The sequence below is a fragment of the Lithobates pipiens genome, unplaced genomic scaffold (assembly GCF_037356315.1).
Source record: "Lithobates pipiens isolate NorthernLeopardFrog02 unplaced genomic scaffold, aLitPip1_a1.2 Scaffold_10, whole genome shotgun sequence".
NCBI lineage: Eukaryota > Metazoa > Chordata > Amphibia > Anura > Ranidae > Lithobates > Lithobates pipiens.
In genome coordinates this window covers 168426184-168449615 of record NW_027507686.1, presented here as the reverse complement: position 1 = coordinate 168449615, position 23432 = coordinate 168426184, and the positions used below count along the sequence as shown (strand labels likewise).

The following is a 23432-nucleotide window of genomic DNA, read 5'->3' as shown; positions in this document are numbered from 1 at the left end:
AATGGTTTTAAATTTTTTTTTACAAATAAATATGTGAAAAGTGTGGTTTGCATTGATATTCAGCCCCCCCCCCCCCCAGAGAAAATACTTTGTAGAACCACCTTTCTCTGCAATTACAGCGGCAAGTTTTTTTGGGAGATGTCTCTACCAGCCTTGCACATCTAGAGAGTGACATTTTTTCCCATTCTTCTTCACAAAATAGCTCAAGCTCGGTCAGATTGGATGGAGAGCGTCTGAACAGCAATTTTCAAGTCTTGCCTCAGAATCTCAACTGTATTTAGGTCTGGACTTTGGGACTTTCTAACACTAGAATATGCTTTGATCTAAGCCATTTCATTGTACCTCAGGCTGTATGTTTAGGGTCCTTGTCCTGCTGGAAAGTGAACCTCCGCCCCAGTCTCAAGTCTTTTGCAGACTCTAAGGCCGCGTACACCCGACCAGACTTTCCAGCAGACTAGGTCCGACAGAATCAGTCCGTTGGAAAATCCGATCGTGTGTGGGCCAATACGATTGTTTTTCATAAAAGAAAATCAGACTGACCTAGAAATAGAACATGTTTCAAATCTGTCCGACAGACTCAGTTCTTATCGGGAAAACCGTTCGTCGGCACGCTGGTCCGACAGACCAAATACAAAGCAAGGGAACCTGTTAGTTTATGTGGACAGCCATTTCTTGGTAGGTTTGCAGTTGTGCCATTCCATTTTTTCTTTCCATTTTTGGATGATGAATTGAACAGTGCTCTGTGAGATGTTCAAAGCTTGGGATATTTTTTTTTATAACCTAAAACTTGCTTTAAACTACTCCACAGCTTTAACCCTTACCTGTCTGGTGTGTTCCTTGGCCTTCATGATGTTCACCAAGGTTCTCTAAAAACCCTTTGAGGGCTTCACAGAACAGCTGCATTTATACCGAGATTAAATTACACACAGGTGGACTCTATTTACTAATTAGGTGACTCCTGAAGGCAATTGGTTCCACTAGATTTTAGTTAGGGACATTAGAGTAAAGGGAGCTGAATACAAATGCACCTCACATTATTCAGATATTTATTTGTAAAAAAAAGTAAACTGTGAAAACCATTTATCATTTTCCTTCCACTTCACAATTATGTGACACTTTACGTTGGTGTATCACATAAAATCCCAATAAAATACAATTACGTTTTTGGTTGCAACATGATAAAATGTGGAAAATTTCAAGGCACTGTAAATGAGATGTGTTTCAATAAAACATGGCAAAAAAAGCCTAAAGTGGATAAAAAAACTATTCACAAATGGTAAACTGAAAAAGGGGTAATTAACAAAATATATGAACACACTATTACAAGTAGAATGAAAAACAACGAAGCATATACAGCTATTCTAACTTACATAAGAAGTCCCCATAGACTATACAGTTTAGATCCGGTTGCCCATGGGATAGTTATTTTTTCTTTTTTTTGTAGTCCCTGAGCGGCTCTTGGGTCCTTTTTCCTCTTCTCTTTATTTTTATATACTGTATGAACATGGGTCAATCTCAGGTGCTGCTTGGTGTATTATACATGATGATCTCTGAATTCTCCAGGCTTTTTGTTGAGAGCTGCACTGATCATTGTTTTCCTAATGGACCATATTGGTCTCGAGGCTCCCTCACCTGGTTACTTTCTTCTTTTATTCATTATTGTTTATATCATATAAGAGGCCTATTTGTCTGTGGTATGTATGTTTTCACTTTCAAACTACTTTCAGACGCTGGGCTTGGCATCTGTTCACTGTTTTGTAGGTTTATTTTTTACTCAAAATTATTGTGAAAGTTTAGTATGCTATTGGCTTCTGTAAACTAACATAGCTGTTTTGGTGTTTCCACAGCAGATACAAATTGGCAGACACATTTTAGGCACTAATAAATGCTTCTGCATGTGGTATACAGATATTACACCCATTATTTTAACAAAGACCACCCAAAATAGTAACAGCTACTTACTCTTAGCTCAAAAGTAAACTCTGCACCAAACACATAACCTTTAAAGTGCATATCCAGCCAAAACATTTTGCTTAGCTTTATATAGAATGGTTAGAACCACTGAAGATTTTACTGCTATCTAAAACTCCGTAAGAGAGATTTACCCTGACCTGTTGACAACCTTTGCTCCAACAGAAAAACAAATAGAAATAAAATATGATTTTTACATGAAATCTTTTTCTTGGAGTTCATTGAGGGACACAGGAATTGAGATATGCTCAGATTATGCTGCCACCTACAGGAGGACTGGACACTGGCAAACAAGTCCAGGAGAACTCTTCCTCTACCATGGATGTCTCCGTTTGTAGCAAGCAGCCTTCAGGGTGCTTCCGGTTTGCAAAGAAGAATGCCTCAAATAGCAGGTGTAGTTGAAATGTCTTTGCAGCTGTAGGGACTCTGGCCCAAGGCTGGTGACAGCAAGCTGATCTTCCTAACGCAGAGTAGTACACACTGCATACAAAATACCCATAACAACCCCTTGTAATTCTTAGGTAATGGCACAAGACTGCTGTGTCTTAAAAACAGTCTCTTCGGAGACTGACTGCTGGGACTCGGAATCTAAGTCAGAGATGGTCACAGTGATCAGTGGCGTGGCGTGGCCTGGCCTCAGAAAAGGTCAGATTTACACTTAGCAAGGGATAGTGCTGGAGCATGCTTAGAGCCACTGTGGTCAGTATCCACAAGGAATTTAATTAAAGGCGTTGTAAAGGCAGAAGTTTTTTTTATCTTAATGCATTCTATGGGTTAAGATAAAAAGCCTTCTGTGTGTAGCAGTCTCCCCAGCACACCCTAATACTTACCCAAGGTCCATCTCTGTGCACAAGTCCCTCAGCCATCCGGAACTTTCCTTCAGATTGGCGCCATTGTCTCCCGCAGCTGTCAAAGTCAGTTAGCCAATGGCAGCTCCATGTCTGAAAGGACAACACGGAGCTGCAGCTCAGCCATCCCCATAGTAAGCTGCTTACTGTGGAGGCACTCAACAGGAGTGAGGGGCCAGGCGCACAGAAGAGGGACCCTGTAAGAGGAGGATCCAGGCTGCCCTGTGAAAATCCACTGGTCACAAAGGCATGAGGGACTGCAGTAGTGGCCCCAGACTAAGGCCCCTTTTAGGCGTAAAAATAAAAAAAGCAGCTCCTTTCACTCCACTGGAGCGGTGCGCTAGCAGGATGGTAAAAAAGTCCTGCTAGCAGCATCAATGGGGCACAATGGGACAGCGCGGCTATACCGCCGGCAAAGTGCCATGCAGCGGTGCTTTTAACCCTTTTTCGGCCGCGGGGGGGGGGGGGGGGGGGGGGTTTAAAACCGCCCGCTAGTGGCCGAATACCGCTGCTAAAACGACAGTAAAGCGGCGCTAAAAATAGCGCTGCTTTACCGCCGAACTCCCGCACTACCCCAGTGTGAAAGGGGCCTAAAGGGTATGGCATTCTGCCTCAACCGACAGAGTTGAGGGAGACTTCAATAATGTTGTTCCTCTGACCACAGGGTCACCGTATTCCAGTTTGCAGGTGTTTGTGCTTTCAGAGAATACCAAAAACACACCCATGAACTATTAGGAGAGTATATGCTGGAGTCACTTGTAGCAGTGAGACTGTCCCCTCTGTGTCTATGTACATGATATGCTGTGATAGCATGGCAGTACAACAATTAGGCCCAAAGAGTGGGGCAAGGAATCAGGCACTCACAAACCCAGGCAGCTATGAACCATAAGCATGGGATGGCAGGTGACTGTAGGCAGGCAGTGGGAGTAGACCAGCTTTCAAAGTTCCACATGGTGCTTTGGAAGCAGAAGCAGGTTTATTTTATGCAGAATGGCAGGCAAGAGAGCCCAAAGTGTACGCATGGCTCTACACCCAGAGGATGGCATCAGTGTGCAGTCCCTCAGCATTAACCCTTTACTTAGTAAACTAGCAGTAGAAAGAGCCAGTGGTGCAATTACACCCCTTTCACACCAGGGCGTTTTGCAGAAGCTATAGCGTTAGAAATAGCGCCTGCAATCCGCCCTAAAGAAGCTGCACCATTGTGTGTAGTGTGAAAGCCCCGAGGGCTTTCACACTACAGCGGTGCGCTGGCAGGACGTCAGAAAAAAGTCCTGCCAGCAGCTTCTTGGGAGCGGTGAAGGAGCGGTGTGTTTACTGCTCCTCCACCGCTGTTCCCCATTGAAATCAATGAGGCAGCGCTGTAATGCCGCCGGCAAAACGCCGCTATTGCGGCGTATTGCCGGCGGTTTTAACCCTTTCGCTGCGTTTTACCGCCGCCGTAAAGGGCGGTGTGGTGTGAAAGGGGTCTTAGGAAATGCTAATTTGGATAGCTGCTTGGATTCTTGAATGAAGCCAAAGGAAGAAGAATCCAAAACATAAAAATGAAGAAAAAAGGCTAGCAAAGAGTGGTTAGACATATATCAGCAGAGCTGAAAAAAAAAAGCATCCATCCTAGAACACTAGAAAAAAACTGAGGCATGCTGGGTACAGGAGGGTTTATCCTGGGATGTAGATTTAATGTGGATGTAAACCCACCACTCACCCAGTATAAACTAATGGCACAATATTATCTGTGCACATATACACGACTCCTGCATGTACCCTTACCTTTCCTCTAACCCCCTTCAGCTGTAGGAAAAACTCTGGAATCGGTGGGCGGGGTCATGATGTCACAAGACTCCCCACCCAGCTCTACACTCTCATACTCTTTCTGCTGGCATCCTGGGAGCTGACTGCACCATGAATATCCTCCTCAGTCACGCTGATCTACTGCTGATCTCGTGTATGATCTCGAGCTGAATAAACTCTTTGTGGCAAGACTGGGCACAGATGACTGGACATCCTCTACTGTACCAGGTAGAAGTCTTCATTAAAAAAAAAAATAATTTCAGCTTTAAAAAGGATTGAAAATTAACTCTAAAATTATCATGTTAAAGATTAAATGCAATTTAAGTAAATGGATTTACATAAACCATAAATGGGACATCAATTGTTCTTGGTGTTTATTGTAAAATAAATATTAAATATTAGGGGTTAGGCTCAGGGTAAAGTCTGAACTTAACTCCTAATAATGGCGATAAGCACCAGGCATGATTTACTTTATCACAGTAATGAATAGTATATTATGATCGTGATACTAGCAGCAAAAATACTACCATTTTTTTTTAAAAAAAGCATATTACAGGACTTTAATGAACTAGAGTTCATAGAAATATACAAGTTCTAATTCAACACAGACTCGGATACGCTCCAAAAATAACATTTACTAAAACGACAACCACAAGGAGGTACTTGTTAAAGTTGCGCAATAATATTTCCTTTCCAATAAAAAGATAAATGCATATAATCAGGCCACACAGAATCATACACAGAATCCTATAGACATCTGGTCATTTCAGGAAAATCTCCAATAAACCTGGCTATGGAGAACTGTGCACTTAAGACAGAATACCGCTTCTAATTAAAGTACAACTGTATGCAAGATCCACCCCAATAAATGTTCTAACAAAGACAGACACACACCTTGAGCCATCAAAAATAGAAGGAAGAAAACATCTCTGCTGATCTTGACTGCTCACAAAGGTGCTATTGGCTAGTAACTTTCCTAGTCTAGCAAGTAATTTCACTACATAGGTTCACTGAGGAAAGACTTATTTTGAGTCCATTCACGTTTCCCATTTCAACTGAAGCCCTGATGAAGGAAGAGTGTTTCCTGGCCCCTCAAAATGTGCTGGAGGTCTTTTAGTGCAAACCATTGAAATGGTTCTAAAGGCTAGACATTTTTTTACCCTAATGTATTCCCTTTATTAAGGTAAAACATGTCCCACTACTTGTATCACCCTCACTCACTTCCTCTTATACTTACAGGAGTCCAATCTCGATCCAGTTCTGTGCCTGTCTGCAGCAGCCCTGGTTTCCCTTCCTCTCCTTCACAGGCATAGAGAGATCAGAGGGAAAGGGAGCAGGGGGGAGGGCTCGGGAGCAAAGCCACAGATGTGCCACCATAGGAAGTGGCTTCCTATGGTGCCACACAGAGAAGAGGAGGGGCCAAGAGCATCGGTGGAGGGCCCCAGAAGTGGAGGTTTCAGGCTGTTCTGTTCAATACCATTTGCAATTACTGGATCAGCATGATAACCAGGAAACCAACATAAAATAAAGTCCTTAAATGTTCTTCCCTCTAACCTATCCTTAAGAGTACCATAAATCCTGTGATAACACTATGTTGTTCCTACTGTTTAGTAGCTTAATGCATTCTATGCATTAAGATAAAAAGCATTCTGTGTGCAGAAACCCCCCTCAGCCCCCCTAATACTTACCCGAGCCCCATCTAGACCCAGCGATGTTGCAGGAGAGCCTAGACTTCCCAGGACTCTCCCCCTCACTGGCTGAGATGGCAGCTCGGCACCATTGGCTCCCGCTGCTGTCAAAGTTGGTCAGCCAATGAAGTGAGAAAGGGGACAAGGTGAGAAAGGGGACGGGCAGTTGCTCAGTGTCTGATTGGACACAGGGCGCTGAGGCTCGGGTGTCCCATAACAAGCTGCTTGATCTAGGGGCACTCAACAGTAAGGAGGGGCCAGAAACAGTTGGTTGAACTGGATAGACTTGTGTCTTTCTTCAACCTGACAAACCATGTAACTATGAAAGTTCCGTGCATCCGCGGGAGAGCAGTCATTGACTTCATCGACTGCATGTAATGTAAATATCTCATGGTGCACGTTTACGAGAGATTTACAGTACCTATAGGTAAGCCTTATTATAGGCTTACCTAATGGCACAAATTATGACTTTGAGTTTACTTCCACTCTAAATGCTTTGTCTCAGCACAGTCCCTTCTGCTGGACAGTGCTGACTCCTAAAGAAAGTTGAAAAAAAAAATTACTCTCATTGGCTGGATCAACAGGTAAAAATAAAGGAAAGTTAAAAATAAAGAAAACTAAAGCAGCCACCACATCTAAGAATTGGTAAGCTGGAATATATTCAACTTTTGTTTTTGGGTTTAATACCACTTTAACTCGCACCCTAACAATTAACCCTCATACCAACCCTACCCATAAAGATTGAACCCTAAGCAGATGAAAATGTCTATAACTAGCATAAAGACCTGAAACACTTAATATCAACCTCCTGCAATACCTTGCATAGCAGCACAGGAAGGATCAATACTAGAGCCAATCAGGTTATGTAGCAGGGCCCATGGTCAGGCAGCGAATATGCCGACTGAAGGAAAGGACACAGTGTGCAGAGGGATAACGTCATTATACTGCTTTTACTCTAGTGTCCAATTAGCAAGATGGGAATGTGTCCTAGTCCCACTGTAGCTGCAGACTTGGCCTATGCTATTGGGCAATAGCAGCTGGATCACAAAAGTTTCTAAAGAGGATTACAAATCATATGCCAGGTAAACATCACCCATATGGGAATTTCAGCTGTGAATGGAGTTGTCTAACTGGAGTTTAACATTGAAATGAACCCTTGAGAACTAACCTAAGTTTTCAAAGCTTAATTTTTCCCATAATCCCCTAAACCCCAACTTTAACAGTTAATTCTAAACTATAAACCCTGATCTAAACCTTAACACCAACTAACCCCCAACAAGCCTGGGCTTACCTTATCAAGTGTTGTAACTATCAGTATCAAAAGCTACCTCTTCTGTGCTGACCTATCTAATGTATTGTTACTGTTCATTACATTCATTTAGGGTCTGCCTATGCATGTGGCTTGAACAGTTCTGCCAGTGTTCCATAAATACCTGTTACCTGCTTGGGACTAGGTTTGGAAGGGGGATTTGTGGGGCTTCTTTTCAATTTCTGCATGAATAAAAACTGTGGAATGCAATCTGATTAAAAATATAAAAAGTAGCCATATCAGTTCTGACACATTTTTCCTTGCATGGAAACCTGGAAGAACACAAACATGAGAGCTGCAAATGCATTTTACAATAAAGTTCCTGGGCTGTTGCACTCATTCTACCTTCAATACATAGTGAGCTACTGACGCAGAAATGTGCACATGTTGGAAGTTCTGACTTCGCTGGTTGCCCACTATTTCCGGGAGCAAGTTCACCAACTAGTGGAGTGGGGATAAGAACAATGGAACTAGAGCGCACACCTTTAAAAAAAAGTCAGCAACGGTAGCCTTCATATTAATATTATGGTCTCCTTCAGGAATGTGAAGACAGGTTTAAAATTAAAGTGGACGTAAACCCATATTTTTTTTTGATGACATAATTTAGAGTATAATATTTCCTATCATTTGAGCCCAGTCTTACCACAAAGGGTTAATCCAGCTCTGAGCAATCCTCTTTTATTGTTCAGTGAGATAAATCTTGACAAACAGAGTAAAACTTTGTCAAATCCTCCCCCTTGCTGTGAGTGACAGGTGATTTACATATCTCGTGCACTAGCCTAAGAGACATGCATTCTTTTTTAATTCCCTTCCCCTCCTTTCCTCTGCTGCTCTGCAAGGATTGGCTGTTCCACACCTCAGCATGATTTGGCATGCTGAAGTCATGTGGGGACTTTTCTGGGTTTTGACTGGATGTTAGTGATCATAGCAGAAGTTCAGTGTAAGAAATACACAGGAGAAAATGCATGTTGATAAGGGGAGTATAGAGGTGGCCGGGGAGTCTACTGATGTCAGGACTCCACCCACTGAGCCCTGGAAAACAGACCCACCCACAAAATCTGCATTTTTTACGGTCTCATAGCAGACAGAGGGGAGACATTTGACAGAAGAGGCATGTATATCCTTCTAGATAACCAATATTGCAGTAGTTTAGAAAGGATGAGATTGGGTTTACATCCACTTTAAACAGAAATATCAGATGATTGCACATTAAACAACTAGAAAGTCATAGTTAGCAAATGCAATAATCTAATCATAGACCTGGTACCTGCAGTTTCTGTCCTGCAATCTCAGTCGGTGGCTCAGGTTTGGGGGGGCAGTGTAGGTCCCCATTATTCATCACATACTGGATAAGGTTGACAAGCATAGCACAGGAATCTGCACAGGTATGAATGTGGAGCACGTTGTTGGAGCAGCGCAGTTCAAAGAGAGGCTGAGTCTGAAGGCAAAAAATACAGATCAATTTCTACAAGTACTATATGAGAGAAAGAGCTTCACAAAAATAAAACTAAAGAGCAGATAGCCTTTTAAAATGTTAGCTTGTAAACACAGGGGCAACCAGCAACACCCAAATCCTGTTTTTTCTCTACAACAGTTGGAACTGCTGGAGTGGAGGATAGTGGACACAGCTCAGGGGGTTAAGACTTCCAAGTACATGAGCGATATGTATAAAATTACTACACAAACCAATACTTGTCAACAGGACACATAGTATTGTCATGTGTTGACTTGTGTTCTGTGCTCATTACCAAATGCAGTTTGGTAACACGTACACTGCTCTACCTGCCATCTGAGGACCATCTGATGAATGGAGAAAGTGCAAAGTCTTGGACAGAGAGTGGACCATGGCACATTTTTAAAAAGTACTCAATTAAAGGAACACCTTTTCTATGCTGTCCGGAATTTAGTCTCATTAGCATACTATAAATGTACAGTGCCTTGAAAAAATATTAATACCCCCTGAGATTCTCTACATTTTGTTATGTTACAACCAAAAACAAATATATCTTATTGGGATTTTATGTGATAGACCAACACAAAGTGGCACATCATTTTGAAGTGGCAAGAAAATGATAAATAGTTTAAGATTTTTTACAAATAAATATGTGAAAAGTGTGGTGCGCATTTGTATTCAGCCCCCCCAAGTCAATACTTTGTAGTATCACCTTTCATTGCAATTACATCTACAAGTATTTTTGGGGATGTCTCTACCAGCTTTGCACATCTAGTGAGTGACATTTTTGCCCATTCTTCTTTGCAAAATAGCTCAGGCTCTGTCAGATTTGATGATGAGCGTCTCTGAACAGCAATTTTCAAGTCTTGCCACAGGGCCATTCTAACACAGGAATATGCTTTCATCTAAACCAGTCTATTGTAGCTCTGGCTATATGTTTAGGTTTAGTTGTCCTGCTGGAAAGCGAACCTCCACCCCAGTCTCATGTTTTTTGCTAGCGCTAACAGGTTTTTTTTTTCTACGATTGCCCTGTATTTGGCTCCATCCATCTTCCCATCAACTCGGACCAGCTTCCCTGTCCCTGCTGAAGAAAAACGTCCCCACAAGATGATGCTGCCATCACCATGTTTCACAGTGGGGATGGTGTGTACAGAGTAATGTGCAATGTTAGTTTTCTGCCACACATAGCGTTTTTCTTTTGTGCCAAAAAGTTACATTTTGATCTCATCTGACCAGAGCACCTTCTTGCACCTTTGCTGTATCCCCCACATGGCTTTTTGCAAATGGGACTTCTTATGGCTTTCTTTCAACAATGGCTTTCTTCTTGCCACTCTTCCATAAAGGCCAGATTTGTGGAGTGCACAACTAATAGCTGTCCTGTGGACAGATTCTCCAACCTGAGCTGTGGATCTCTGCAGCTCCTCCAGAGTTACCATGGGCCTCTTGGCTGCTTCTCTGATGAATGCGCTCCTTGCCCGGCCTGTCAGTTTCCACGTCTTGGTAGGTTTGCAGTTGTGCCACACTCTTTCCATTTTCAAATGATGGATTGAACATGTTCAAAGCTTAGGATATTTATTTATAACCTATCCACAACTTTATCCCTGACCTGTCTGGTGTGTTTCTTGGCCTTCATTATGCTATTTGTTCACTAAGGTTCTCTAACAAACCTCTGAGGGCTTCACAGAACAGCTGTATTTATACAGAGATTAAATTATACATAGGTGGACTCTATTTACTAATTAGATGACTTCTGAAGGTAAACATATCCACTAGATTTTAGTTAGGGGTATCAGAGTAAAGGGGGCCGAATATAAATGCACGCCACACTTTTCAGATATTTGTAAAAAAAATTGAACACCCTTTATCATTTTCCTTACACTTCACAATTATGTTACACTTTGTGTTGGTCTATCACATAAAATTCCAATAAAATACATTTACGTTTTTGGTTGTAACATGACAAAATGGGAAAAATTTCAAGGGGGTATGAATACTTTTTTAAAGGCACTGTATTTTCATGGTACCGTCTCAGTTGTCAGACCTTTCATTTCAATATATTTCTCAATAGCCACAAATATAAAACTTCCTAAAATATTATAAAATCCACTTTGTGTGCACTACATGCCTTAAAATGCAGACATTGTAAAATCTTCTTGCATGCTAATTCTTGATGGGCTTCACCCATTTATTTTCTTCCCATTCATTTACATACACACCCTCTTGGTTTAGGCTTTTCTTCTTTTTAATTTATTTATTTAATAGTAATTTTTGTCTTTTCCTTTTGAAATTTTTTTTTTCTTTTCCCAGTCTCTGCCCAGTTGGTGTCCTTCTTGGTATATGAGCTTTTTCAAAATATAAGCGATCATTAACATTCTAACAACTTTTTTCGATCGATGTAAGTATTTAGTAGTATTTCTGCATTTTAAGCATTTAATTACTTCATTTGGGAGTTTTTACCCCCCTTAGGTTGCTCTATTTTAGCAACCTTTTATTTTACATATTTATTTATACTTACCCAGTTTTCTAAAAGACTACATTAACTCCTTATCATTTAATAGTTCTTGGCTGTTTTTTTTGCCCCCTGCGATCCAAAATGGCTATGGGCGTCTGTTGAGGTGGACAAATTCCCTATATCATCTTTATAGCGGTTAAAGGTGGGTTCAGAATATAAAAAAAAAATTTCTCTCTCTCAAGTCTGCACATGTATCTTTATTTATTATGTTTATGATAATATTTTATTATATTATTTTGTATTTTGATTTAGATTTTTTGAAATATTCACATATCCCCTGAAGAAGCAAATATCTCTGCGAAACATGTTGGGATAATGTGTGTTTAATGAGAACAATCACTATATTGTACTGTCCACGATATGTTTTTATATTTCATTAATGTAACTGTTAATGAATTTTAATTTTGAACCAAATAAATATTTGTGATATAATTTTGTAATCAGTTTAATAACATCTGTTATGATTCAGTTAACGCCTGCACAGTTAAAAATCCCTTTCTCCCTCCCTAGTTCTTGATTTATGCTTCAATTCTCAGGGATGTGGTGCCTTCTCTATTGGGTGTTTGCTATGTTGAACCATTAAATTGTTCTACTATTGTAAAATAACAGTAACATAATATATCTGTGCTGTACATTGCCTGTGCAGAGAGCAAAGCTGTGGCAAGGCCCAGCAGATCCACCCACTACAGGCTGCCTGCAGAAAACTACAGAAGGGGGCGGAGACAAGACCAGTCACCCTGCACAAGGAGAGAGCGGCAGTGACTAGTCTTAATACAGGAAACTCATGCACAGAGGCAAAGTACAGAAGCTGTTTCACGCAGGACTATATGGAAAAAAATACAGCAACGGTACCAAGATTCATGTTAAAATTCGGTGCTCGTTTCTAGACAATATTTGTTTGGCCCAGACTTCTGCTTTACATTTAGTATCTGGCAAAATATAAGTGGATTTGAGTAGATCTACAGAGGTTTGGGGCTTAAAGAGCACCAGCCATAAATGGGCATTTGTAGGGATCTGTAGAGCTTTGCCTATGAGGTATGTGTTTTATTATTAGGCTGTATGCTGGTACTTTAACAGAACAATTAATGAAAGGTTATAAAGGCATCTGCAGAGACGGATTCATCTCCTGCCTAAGGTGGGGATGATAATCCACATTCTGTCCAGGCTGCTTGATCAGTTGACAAAGAGTTTAGTTATTTCCATGTTATCCTGAAAGTACTGAGTTCAGGAAGCCCTACAGCCTAAAGCTGCATATATACGCACCTTTTTTTTTTTTTCGTTGGACGGCTGAACAAAAAGAATTTAATGAATGGATTCTCTCATCCACACATCACACAAGTGAGATAAATGAAGAAATTCTCCCCGCTATGCTATTGTATTGTGACAGAGGAACTCTTCTGATGTCAGAATATACTAATCAGCCCTGCAGCTGGCGATCGAATTAAAGTTATCCAACTTTTCCCTGCTGAACTGGCTGAATTCCGATCCGTGTGTACTCACTTTAACTTCTGCTCTAACATGGAAAGAATACAAATAACTAAAAATTAGTGATTCCTAAGAGGTAAGGCATGCGCTACTATAATAATTCAAAAGTGGATATGAAAATGATTACAAATGTCCATTAGTGACTGGATCTCTTAAAATGGGTTCCAATTTAGATTGCGCAAATTTGAGCAGTTTACAATTAGGCCTAGCACATAGAATAAGGAAAGCCTGTATAGATCTAACAATGGTAAACATTGAATATGAAAACAAAGGGTTGTCAGTGATAATGGTGTTGCAAATGAATAGCAGCAGCTTGAATTAATGTGTATGTTACCCCAACATTTTCATATTCCTGATATATGTTGTACCATGTAAATGTGTTGAAAAGCATCCTGTTCTCTTTGCATTGCTTCTTTGTGTGAAATACCTGGTGATCCTGCTAGTCCCTCTGCATTCCCAATTCAAACTGACCACCCTAGGCATGAAAGCACACCCATCCCAGCGTGGTCAGTTTTCTGGCTGTGCTGGGAGCACAGTGTGCCTGTCTAGACTAGGTAGAGGTGACTGCTACAATTTATGGAAAACTATGATTTGTAAAGATGTATAACAGCTCCTGACCATAATATAGGTTATGCTTCAAACTTGTTTATTTGGAGAAAAAAAAAATATAGGTTATTCTTCTGTTCTCTGGATACATACCAGCTTGGAAGAGGCGTTCCCCTTCCATGTTGTGATGACCAACTCCAATAGATCAACATCCAAGACACAGACATAATCTGGTAAGACAAACAGAAACTTTATAAGGTCTTTAGTTAAATCATCATCTCTTTTAAAAAAGAAGCCAGTGTATGTATAGTCTCCATGCAGATATTGAAATGGCTATCTAAGATCTGATGACTATGTACACATTCATAACGGAGAACATGCTTGTGAACGTGCACACCAATTTGTACATTCACAAGGGCTCTATAAGTATAGCTCTGTTACCGTGAACAAGGGGAAAGCTAAACACAGTGAAATTTAACTGCTAACCACAGTCACGTTTCAATCAAGTAGCAATAGTTATGTAAAAAAAAAATAGCTCAGCAGTGTAGTACTACACCGATAAGCATGGACGCTAAAACATCTTTTTCTATGAAAGCTGAGATACCACAGCAGTAGCCTTATTTATCACAATGTGACCACCAATGGATCTCAAGTGCCAAAAGTTAGTGCTCATCATTCATTTTCCAACATGCACAGGCTTAGCACTAGGTGTAAAAGGCTTGTATTGGACCAGATAGTTGTTGCAGCCTGGCAGTTTAGGGTTGCAGATGCCGCAGCCCTAGGTATTTTCACCAGTTCCTCTGTACAGTCCACCTGGGGAAATATTAAAGCTTGTGTGCTAGAATCTGACAATCATGACTACTTAAAGGGACCTTGGAAAAAATGAACAATAATTCTGATGGTTAGCAATGCCTGATAGTTCCAATTTTGTTCTCGTTTTTTTCTTCAGTTTATATGAATCAGACACACTGTCTATGAAATTCTTAGCAGTTGCCCATAATATTTTCCAGATGAGCAGAACAGGTTTTTGCATTTAAACATGCAAAAAATATTCAAATCAGCATTTCTAAAACCTCTTCTTTTCAAAGTAATACATATTAGGCTGGATTCACACCTATGCAGTTTTAGTGCTTTTTGCATTTTGCAGATTTGCACTACAGTCCATTTAACATGGTTTCCTATGGAACACGTTCTGTAGTACAAATCTGTAAAAGGCAAAAATCACTAAAAATGCATAGGTGTCAATCCAGCCTTATAGGTAGTAAGAAGTCACTTATAATATTTATTGACTTGCAGGGAATATTGGGGAAAATATGCTAAAGACACATCTAAAATACATAAACACTGGCTAAACATTCCTACTGGACTCAGTAAGTGGTAAGAATGTTCATTTGAGGCTAGTAAACAGAGAATGTTGAATGAAGAATCTGATTTAACATAGCCAGAGGATCTGCTTCTCAAATACTCTTCAAAATGCTTTTAAGTGTGCAGAATTAGTATGGGGCGTTGAGGCACACACTAAATATCTAGCTAGAATGCCCAGGAGCACCTACCTAACCTTATCAACATGCTCAAGAGGAAAAATCTTTAACTAAAGTAGAAAAGGCCTTTAGCCTGAGGCATTGGATTCAGCACTGGGCCAGATCAGATAACAATATCATCCTGTCTAGTCCTAGGGAAGGAATGTCAATCAGGCAGGTTTGCAAAAACTTGCTGGACAGCCACTCCTTGCTCAAGGATAAACAGCAGGATGCATGTCTCCCTGGTCTGCCATCCTCCTCCCTTCTTCACAGACCTAGCAGGTACACTTATTAACCTGAAACTCTGGACAAAGGCCTCTTGCAAAAGTTGAATTATCTCTGCATGTCCAATTGTAATCGGAGGTCAGAGTTTTAAATAATTAGCGGAATTGAAAACCGCTAATTCTAATGGTCCTTTCACACTGCAGTGCTCATATTTTTACATTGCAGCACTATTAAAATGCACGATGCATTTTTTAAAAACCACACAGCGCGTTTTAAAATGCGTGGCATACAGTACAAAAGCTGCAAAAAGCTGGTTGTTAAGGATGCCCATCAGGGCCGACTCCGCTATTCATTGGTTAAGGACGCCAGTTGTTAAGGTGCCAGAACCCAATGGTGTCCCTCACAACCAGTGATAATGCCTCCCCAATGGTCAGCATGCTCCAGCTCAGGAGTGATGCTACCACTGGAGGGGGGTGGAGAGACAGCGGGCGAAACATCAGGGAGTATCAGCTCCCAGAATCTGAGGGTAGGAGGCGAGGGAAGGCCGGATCTGAGGGGAGGAGGCGAGGGAAGGCCGGATCTGAGGGGAGGAGGTGAGGGAAGGCCGGATCTGAGGGGAGGAGGCGAGGGAAGGCCGGATCTAAGGGGAGGAGGCGAGGGAAGGCCGGATCTGAGGGGAGGAGGCGAGGGAAGGCCGGATGTGATGGGAAGGAGGCAAGGGAAGGCCGGATCTCAGGGAAGGGGGCGAGGGAAGGCCGGATCTCAGGGAAGGGGGCGAGGGAAGGCCGGATCTAAGGGAAGGAGGCGAGGGAAGGCCGGATCTCAGGGAAGGAGGCGAGGGAAGGCCGGATGTGATGGGAAGGAGACGAGGGAAGGCAGGATCTGAGGGAAGGGGGCGAGGGAAGGCCAGATCTTAGGGAAGGAGGCGTGGGAAGGCCGAATCTGAGGGAAGGATGCGAGGGAAGGCCGAATCTGAGGGAAGGAGGCGAGGGAAGGCCGAATCGGAGGGAAGGAGGCGAGAGAAGGCTGGATCTGATGGGAGGAGTTGAGGGAAGGCCGGATGTGATGGGAAGGGGGCGAGGGAAGGCTAGACCAAGGTACTGGTGAGCACCAAGGGGACAGGAGGCTGTGGGGCACGGTTTACATCCCAACTGATTGTTAAGGAAGCCGGCATATGCTGGCTCCTTAACAATCAGCTATTCACTGGTTAAGGGCGCCCACTCCTTATCAGGAAAAACGCGGTTATAATCAGTGCATTATCAGTGCAGCCCCATCAGCGATGCCTGCCGGTGCCCACCTGTGCTACCTATCAGTACCCACCAGTGATGCCAATCAGTGCCCATTGGTGCTGCCTGCTAGTGCCATATATCAATGCCCATAAAGGCTGATCACCAGTACCGCCTTGTCAGTGCCCATCAGGACAATATATCAGTGCTTTGTATTAATGCCTCCTCATCAGCGCAGCCCATCAGTGAAGCAGAAAAATTACTTTTTTAAGAAATTCTGTAACAGAAACTAAGAAAAACTTTTTTTTCAAAATGTTCTGTCTTTTCATTTGTTTAGCAAAAAATAAAAATCCATCACTTCCCTGGTGACAGGACAGAGTTCTTCCTTGCTTACATAAGCAGAGCTCTGTTCTGTCTCTCTCCAGCGCACAACCTCTACCCGAAAATGCCAGATCGCTTCCTGGCACAGAAGAGCCACTCTGCTGCCGTACATCTAAGTGATGCGGTTGGCAAGTGGCTAGATAAGTGAATAATGCTGGGATATGCTCTGGAAAAAAATAGGGACATTTGAGATAAATTCATACCTGGAGATATGTGCAGACTACTTTTTTACATTTATACTTTTGTAAACATATAAGCATGGCTGCACTGCTGTGTACACAGGAATATCAGATATTTGTCTAATAAACCAGACCCAGTTGGCAAATTCTGCCACAAAGATCTGTCAGTTTGCACCTATGTCAATGTTTCTATAGACATCCCACACAAAGCTGGATCCTGCATAAAATATCAAGTGTTCTTACAACCATCTAATTATCTAAAGAGCTGAACAGCGGGGCAACCTTATTCTAAAACTAGCCATACACAGCTAGATTTCTCTCTTTCAGCCTGTGGGCGAACAAGAGAAAAATCTAACAATTCTTCCATTCATGCTAAACAACATAGATAAAGGAATGTTCACTTCCAGCTACTGTATTCAGAATGTCCGAGTAGTGAATGCATGAATCTATTAAGATGACGTCACATTCAGTCAAACATTTTCCACCCAGCTCATTTGATTTTCAATTTGATTTTCGTTGAGCTGGGTAGTGCTGACAGGGACATCCATGGCTTAAATTTCAGCTGATTCAGCAGTAATCAGCCAAAATTATAGCCATCTAAAGCTGGCCATAGACAATTTGAATCTTGGCCGGTTCAACGGAAACAGGCCACGTTTCGAACCAAATATGGGGAGGCTGATTGTACCCAAGTTGATCGATCAAAAGGTACAACCAGGCTAGCAATAATCACTGTGTTCTCCCGGCAGGGACGGCTCCCAGCACCCCTCACTGAAAGAATACAGTAGCTCCGCAGCAGGGATTCTCCCATCAACACTGACTGTGTTAAAATGGGAATCTAGCAATTTTCTTTTCTGTAATCTGTGGTTGCAGGAAAGAAAATTGCATCATCTATGGCTGGCTTAAGGCTAGCTTAAGAGTTTTCTAGCAACCCTCAGACGGTTCAGAAGGAAACAAAACAGTATGAGTAAAGAAAGCAGTATATAAGAAGGGAAGATCTAGAGGATGAACAATTCTGAAAATATGTGTTCAATTAGAATAAACGTGCAGACATTATAAACTAGCCAGAGTGCTCTATAAGACTCAGTTCACACTATAAACCACAGGTGAGCCACACTGCATTCCTGTTCAATTTACTTGCGATTCAGTGTGGTGCAATTTGAGCCCATTCATGTTAAATGGGCTCAAATTGCATCGCATCACACCAAAGGCACGCATGCAGTAATTCTGCAACCGGATTGCATGGTCATTTTGTACCATGCAATCTGGCGACAGTGTTCTGTCAAGAAGTGACCCCATTAAATAGTGCCTGTGCATGCGCATAACGGAGCCGCACTTCAGCTGATTTGCTGATTAGCTGGAGTGACGTGACCAGGGCGCACGTACATATTGTAGGCGGCATCTCTCGATGGGAGATACTATTTCACGGCCACAAATGAAACCTATACAAACAACGGGGGGAGACCATAGTTCTCACATTGTACTTCGCTGTTGCGGGGCGGCTTTACAGTGGGCTGATGGTCCGGTTTTGTCTGTGTTGCAGGGCGGGTTTGGTGTGTTGAGCATCCGGTTTTGTCTGTGTGAAAGGGCGGGTTGCAACAGACAAAACCAGCTCTTCAACACAGCCATTAGCTGCCCTCCAGCAGCAGCGATGCACAATCTGAGAACTCCGGTCTAACCCGCTGTTTGTATAGGTTTAAAGTGTGCCTGTGAAATGGTATCTCCCATTGAGAGATACCTCCTACGTTTTGCGCATGCACCCAGGTGATCGGCAAATCAGCTGTTGTGCCGTTCCGTAAGGCGCATGCGCAATACACACTTCGACAGAACACCGGCAAACGCACTGCATTTTGCAAGCGATTTGAACGTGGTGTGGAAATATGCATGGATCGCAGCGTTTCCTGCACTGCATTGGTGTGAACCTAGCCAAGATAGCAAATCGTATATGACTCAGGGGAGTCCTTAACAGTCTAAAGACCTAAATAACATCATGTATTTTTTTTAAAGAAAATATGTATGGTGAAAAATTAGGAATGAAAAAAAAAACACTTGTGTTTCAACATGAATATCTTCACAACATAAATCTCAGCAAAAACGCTATGACCAACATTGACTTCTACTTGTCCGTAATGTAGTTAAAAGCTGGAATAACTCCATTCTTCTTTTTTCTGTGTTTCTGGCTCCGAGAATCTAAGCACAGTCTAGATAAGCAATTTTTGACCTTTCCCTTTAGCTACATATAATTACTTAGGGTCTGCCTCAGATGTCCTACTTAAGCTGCAGGTAAAGATTATCAGATAGAATACAAAGCCCTGAAGACCAGGGACATAAAGTTATGTGACATGGCATGATGATTCACATTGTTAGAGCCATATTTTTAAACATGGACTTGTCCACACATTGATGTCATGCTATAATTACAGAATTACACCCAAAAGATTTTGTTTTCTGGTAGCTGAATGAGGAAACCTCAGTAAGGCCTGGTTCACACCTATGCGTTTTTTGGTGCTCTTTGCAGAAACCGACTACAGTTCATTTAACATGGTATCTTATGAAACACATTCACACGACTGAGATTTTGGAAAGGGTCAAGGACTTTTTTTAAATGCAAAACTGCTTTTTTTGGTTCAATAGACTTCAATGGAGAAGCTGCAGAAAAGTGTGTAGTGCGTTTTTGCTGTTATTAGCATTTTTTAATCCGCCCAAATTGTCCAAACATTTTTTTTTTTAAAAGCATAAAAAAAATGCAAAATGATAATCGTGGTAAAATCGCAAAAAAAAAATGCAAAACAAACAGTAAAAAGGACTGCAGAAACAGATCAAAAGCAAACTGCGTAAGTGTGATCCGAGCCTAAAGAGAAGCACTCACTGTAAATATAAGGTCTGTTTTTTTAAACAGAACAAGTCTGCATTTTATTTTCCGTTTAATAAAAAATGGAAGCGGACGAAAAATAAATGTAAACAGAACAGAACTAAAACAAAAGGTGGATGTAACTTGAAGCAAACTGAATCCCCTTTTTCTTAGCAAAATTGTAACTGAACGGATGACACCTGTGTGAAAGGAACCAAACTGGTTTGAAGTCCCTTTTTAAAGGCCATTAGAACTGGAGATTGTTTTATGTTAGTGCTGTTAATCAATGGATGAGCTGGAATTATTCTACCAGAATCTGCTGATAAGATAAATATAAATATGGAGCAGTATTTAATGTCTAGAAATAAAAATTATATATCTGCGCTAAGTGATAGATTAATTAAACGATGTGAAAAATTTGTCAATTCATGAGCTGCAGCTAAGCAATATAACCCAGATACAGGGCACAAATATTTAAAATATGAAAAATAAAGTGCAGCGCTAGGTATAAACACAAAATGATCCTGTGCAAAAAAAAAAAAAGAGCATATGAAAGTAAATGTATCACTGTATTATTAAAGTGCAATATGACCATAAACATTAAATAACATAAATCCAAATAAAGTGCAACTATACAGTGCACATATGATGAATTGTATTATACGCAAACAAAATATTTCATTTTAGGGCTCCCATGTGATGAAAACAAAGTCGCATAAAAAAAAAACACAAAAGTGAAAACAATATACAAATTGGAAAGTTCAACACTAAGTTTGGGCATAAAAAGACTCTATGCATGAGAACATATGTGAGGAAAATATAACACAATAATGAATATATAATGTAACATAAATTCAAGTGCAACTATGCAGTGCAAATGTGATGGATTGTGTTATATACAACAAAAATATTTCATTTTCTGAAGTCCTATGTGACAATGCAGAAAAACCAAAGTCACATAAAAAAATGCACAAAAGTACAAACAATATGGATGAAAAAAGTCTGTTCATAGAAATCCAATTATACATCCACTCGAATCCCAATGATGTGAACAGCAGGATACTATAAAAAAGATAAAAAGGCTCCAATAGTACAGAATGTCTTCTCAAGAAGTTGTATTAAAAGACGGGAGTTACAGTACAAAAACTCCAAGGCAAATATATAAAAATTGCGGTAATAGTCCTTGCAAGGAAAAATGGACATACAGGTCAGTTTAAAATCAAATTGGGCATATGCAGAACGTGTGTGTGTGTGTGGTGTCCCCAGTGCGGGACACTACGCACACACATCCTGCATATACACAATTTGATTTTGAACTGACCTGTATGTCTATTTTTCCTTGCAAGGACTATTACCGCAATTTTTATAGCTTTGCCTTGAAGTTTTTGTACTGCAACTCCCGTTTATCAATAAAACGTCTTGAGAAGACATTCTGGACTATTGGAGCCTTTTTATCTTTTTTATATTATCCTTCTGTTCATATCATTGGAATTTGAGTGGATGTCCATGGATCTTTCCGGAGAGGAATGCTGAAGTCTTCCAGTGGCGAACTTTGGATTTCACTAAAAGTGACGTTTGAGCCCCCTGCACAAGGGAGGTCGCAGGCTTTCTGATAAGCCTTTTATCTTAATGAGGTGCTGGAAAACACAGTGATGAGCACTCAATCCACATTATATGCTGCACTGTGAAGTCACATATTGGATTTCAGCAATCTATGAACAAACTTTTTTCATCCATATTGTTTGCACTTTTGTGCGTTTTTTGTGCAACTTTGTTTTTTTTCTGCATTATCACATGGGACTTCACTAAATTAAATATTTTTTTGTTGTATATAACACAATCCATCACATTTGCACTGCGTAGTTGCACCTTATTTGAATTTATGATACATTAAACAATCATTATTGTGTTATATTTTCTTCACATATGTTCTCATGCACAGAGTCTTTTTGTGCCCAAACTTAGTATTGCACTTTACAATTTGCACATTGTTTGCACTTTTGGGAGTATTTAATGTCTGTTTACCTTTACCCAATCAGCAGATTTCAATAGCATACTGGTTAAATGTTAAGTTATTCAACTGCATGCAATGTACGTGGTTGCGGTGCAGTAGTGCGGCCTTTACAAGTTTAAATCAGCTGACGAGGAGGCAAAGTAATGGCACTTCTATGCCTGACAAATTCCCTACGAGAAGTATTCTGAATGTGGATCACTGTTTAGAGAGCACCAGACAGGATAACAAGCCCTTAAACTTTTGTACTAAGAATTGAGAACAGGTGCACAACTCCTTTTCAATAGAAAGGAGCGCAACAATGTTCAGAGGATATTGTTGACTAATTTCTGCCCTCTAGTGGACTATAACATTCAGATAGTTTTTATACTAGTCTTTTAATTTTAGTACTCCAAATTATTTACATCATGCAACCAGGGTGCCATATCATCCTGGGGTGCCTTCTGGGTTCTTCAGGGGTGCCCTGGCAAAACACCTTAAAAATGCCCCAAATTGCCCAGAAATTGTCAACAAGCTAGCTAGTGGATCAGCATGCCTTTTTGTTACACAAATCCACGGGTTTTTTATTGTGCACCATGCAGGACAGTCGCTGGTATCTTACCAATCAATGATGTCATTGGTTGATAAGGAGGACGTCAGGCACCTGCATCCTTTGCTTGCCCCACTCCAGCCTCTCTCCATCAGCACGGGGGTCATGTTAGTTGAGAGGTGGAGGGAAACAGAAGAAAAATGCTGGAATACTAGCATACAAGTACCACGTGCAAAGGTGTATTTACTTTTTAACACTAAGGGCCCGTTTACACTGGTGTGCTTTTGCTGTGCTAGAATGCACATTTCCAGTGCAAAAAAAAGTGCATCAAAATGATTGCCCTTTAAATCCTATGTCATTTCTGACATTGCAGCGCTGCGTTTTGAAAAGTCCTGTGCAGTATCTTTGGTGCGCTTTTTAAAATAGGACCAAAAATGCACCTTTCATTTAAGTTAATGGAAAACACACCAAAAACACACCCAGGGTGTGTTTTTAGGTGCGTTTTTGAGGTCACATTGCTTAACCACTTCAGCCGCGGACCAATTAACAGCCTAAGGACCAGAGGTCTTTTTACAATTTCGCACTGCACTGCTTTAACTGGTAATTGCGCGGTCATGCAATGTTGTACCCAAACGAAATTTGCATCCTTTTCTTCCCACAAATAGAGCTTTCTTTTGATGGTATTTGATTGCCTCTGCGATTTTTATTTTTTGCGATATAAATGGAAAAAGACCGAAAATTGAGAAAAAATGATATTTTCTACTTTTTGTTATAAGAAAAATCGAATAAACTCAATTTTAGTCATACATTTAGGGCAAAATTTATTCAGCCACATGTCTTTAAAATGTCAATAAGCGTATATTTATTGGTTTGCGCAAAAGTTATAGCGTCTACAAACTAGAGTACATTTTCT

The 23432-nt window shown here is 41.0% G+C and overlaps 1 protein-coding gene across 1 annotated transcript in view; it reads right to left on the bottom strand.

Annotated features, from left to right (window-relative positions):
- ATG2A (autophagy related 2A) overlaps positions 1-23432 on the bottom strand; it is a 209251-nt gene that overhangs the window by 81854 nt on the left and 103965 nt on the right. Inside the window, exons 27-28 of the mRNA XM_077459540.1 lie at positions 13754-13830; positions 8872-9042 (exon numbers count right to left, since the gene is read on the bottom strand). Of these exons, the coding sequence (XP_077315666.1) occupies positions 8872-9042; positions 13754-13830 (248 nt within the window). The remainder of the gene's footprint in view (positions 1-8871; positions 9043-13753; positions 13831-23432) is intronic.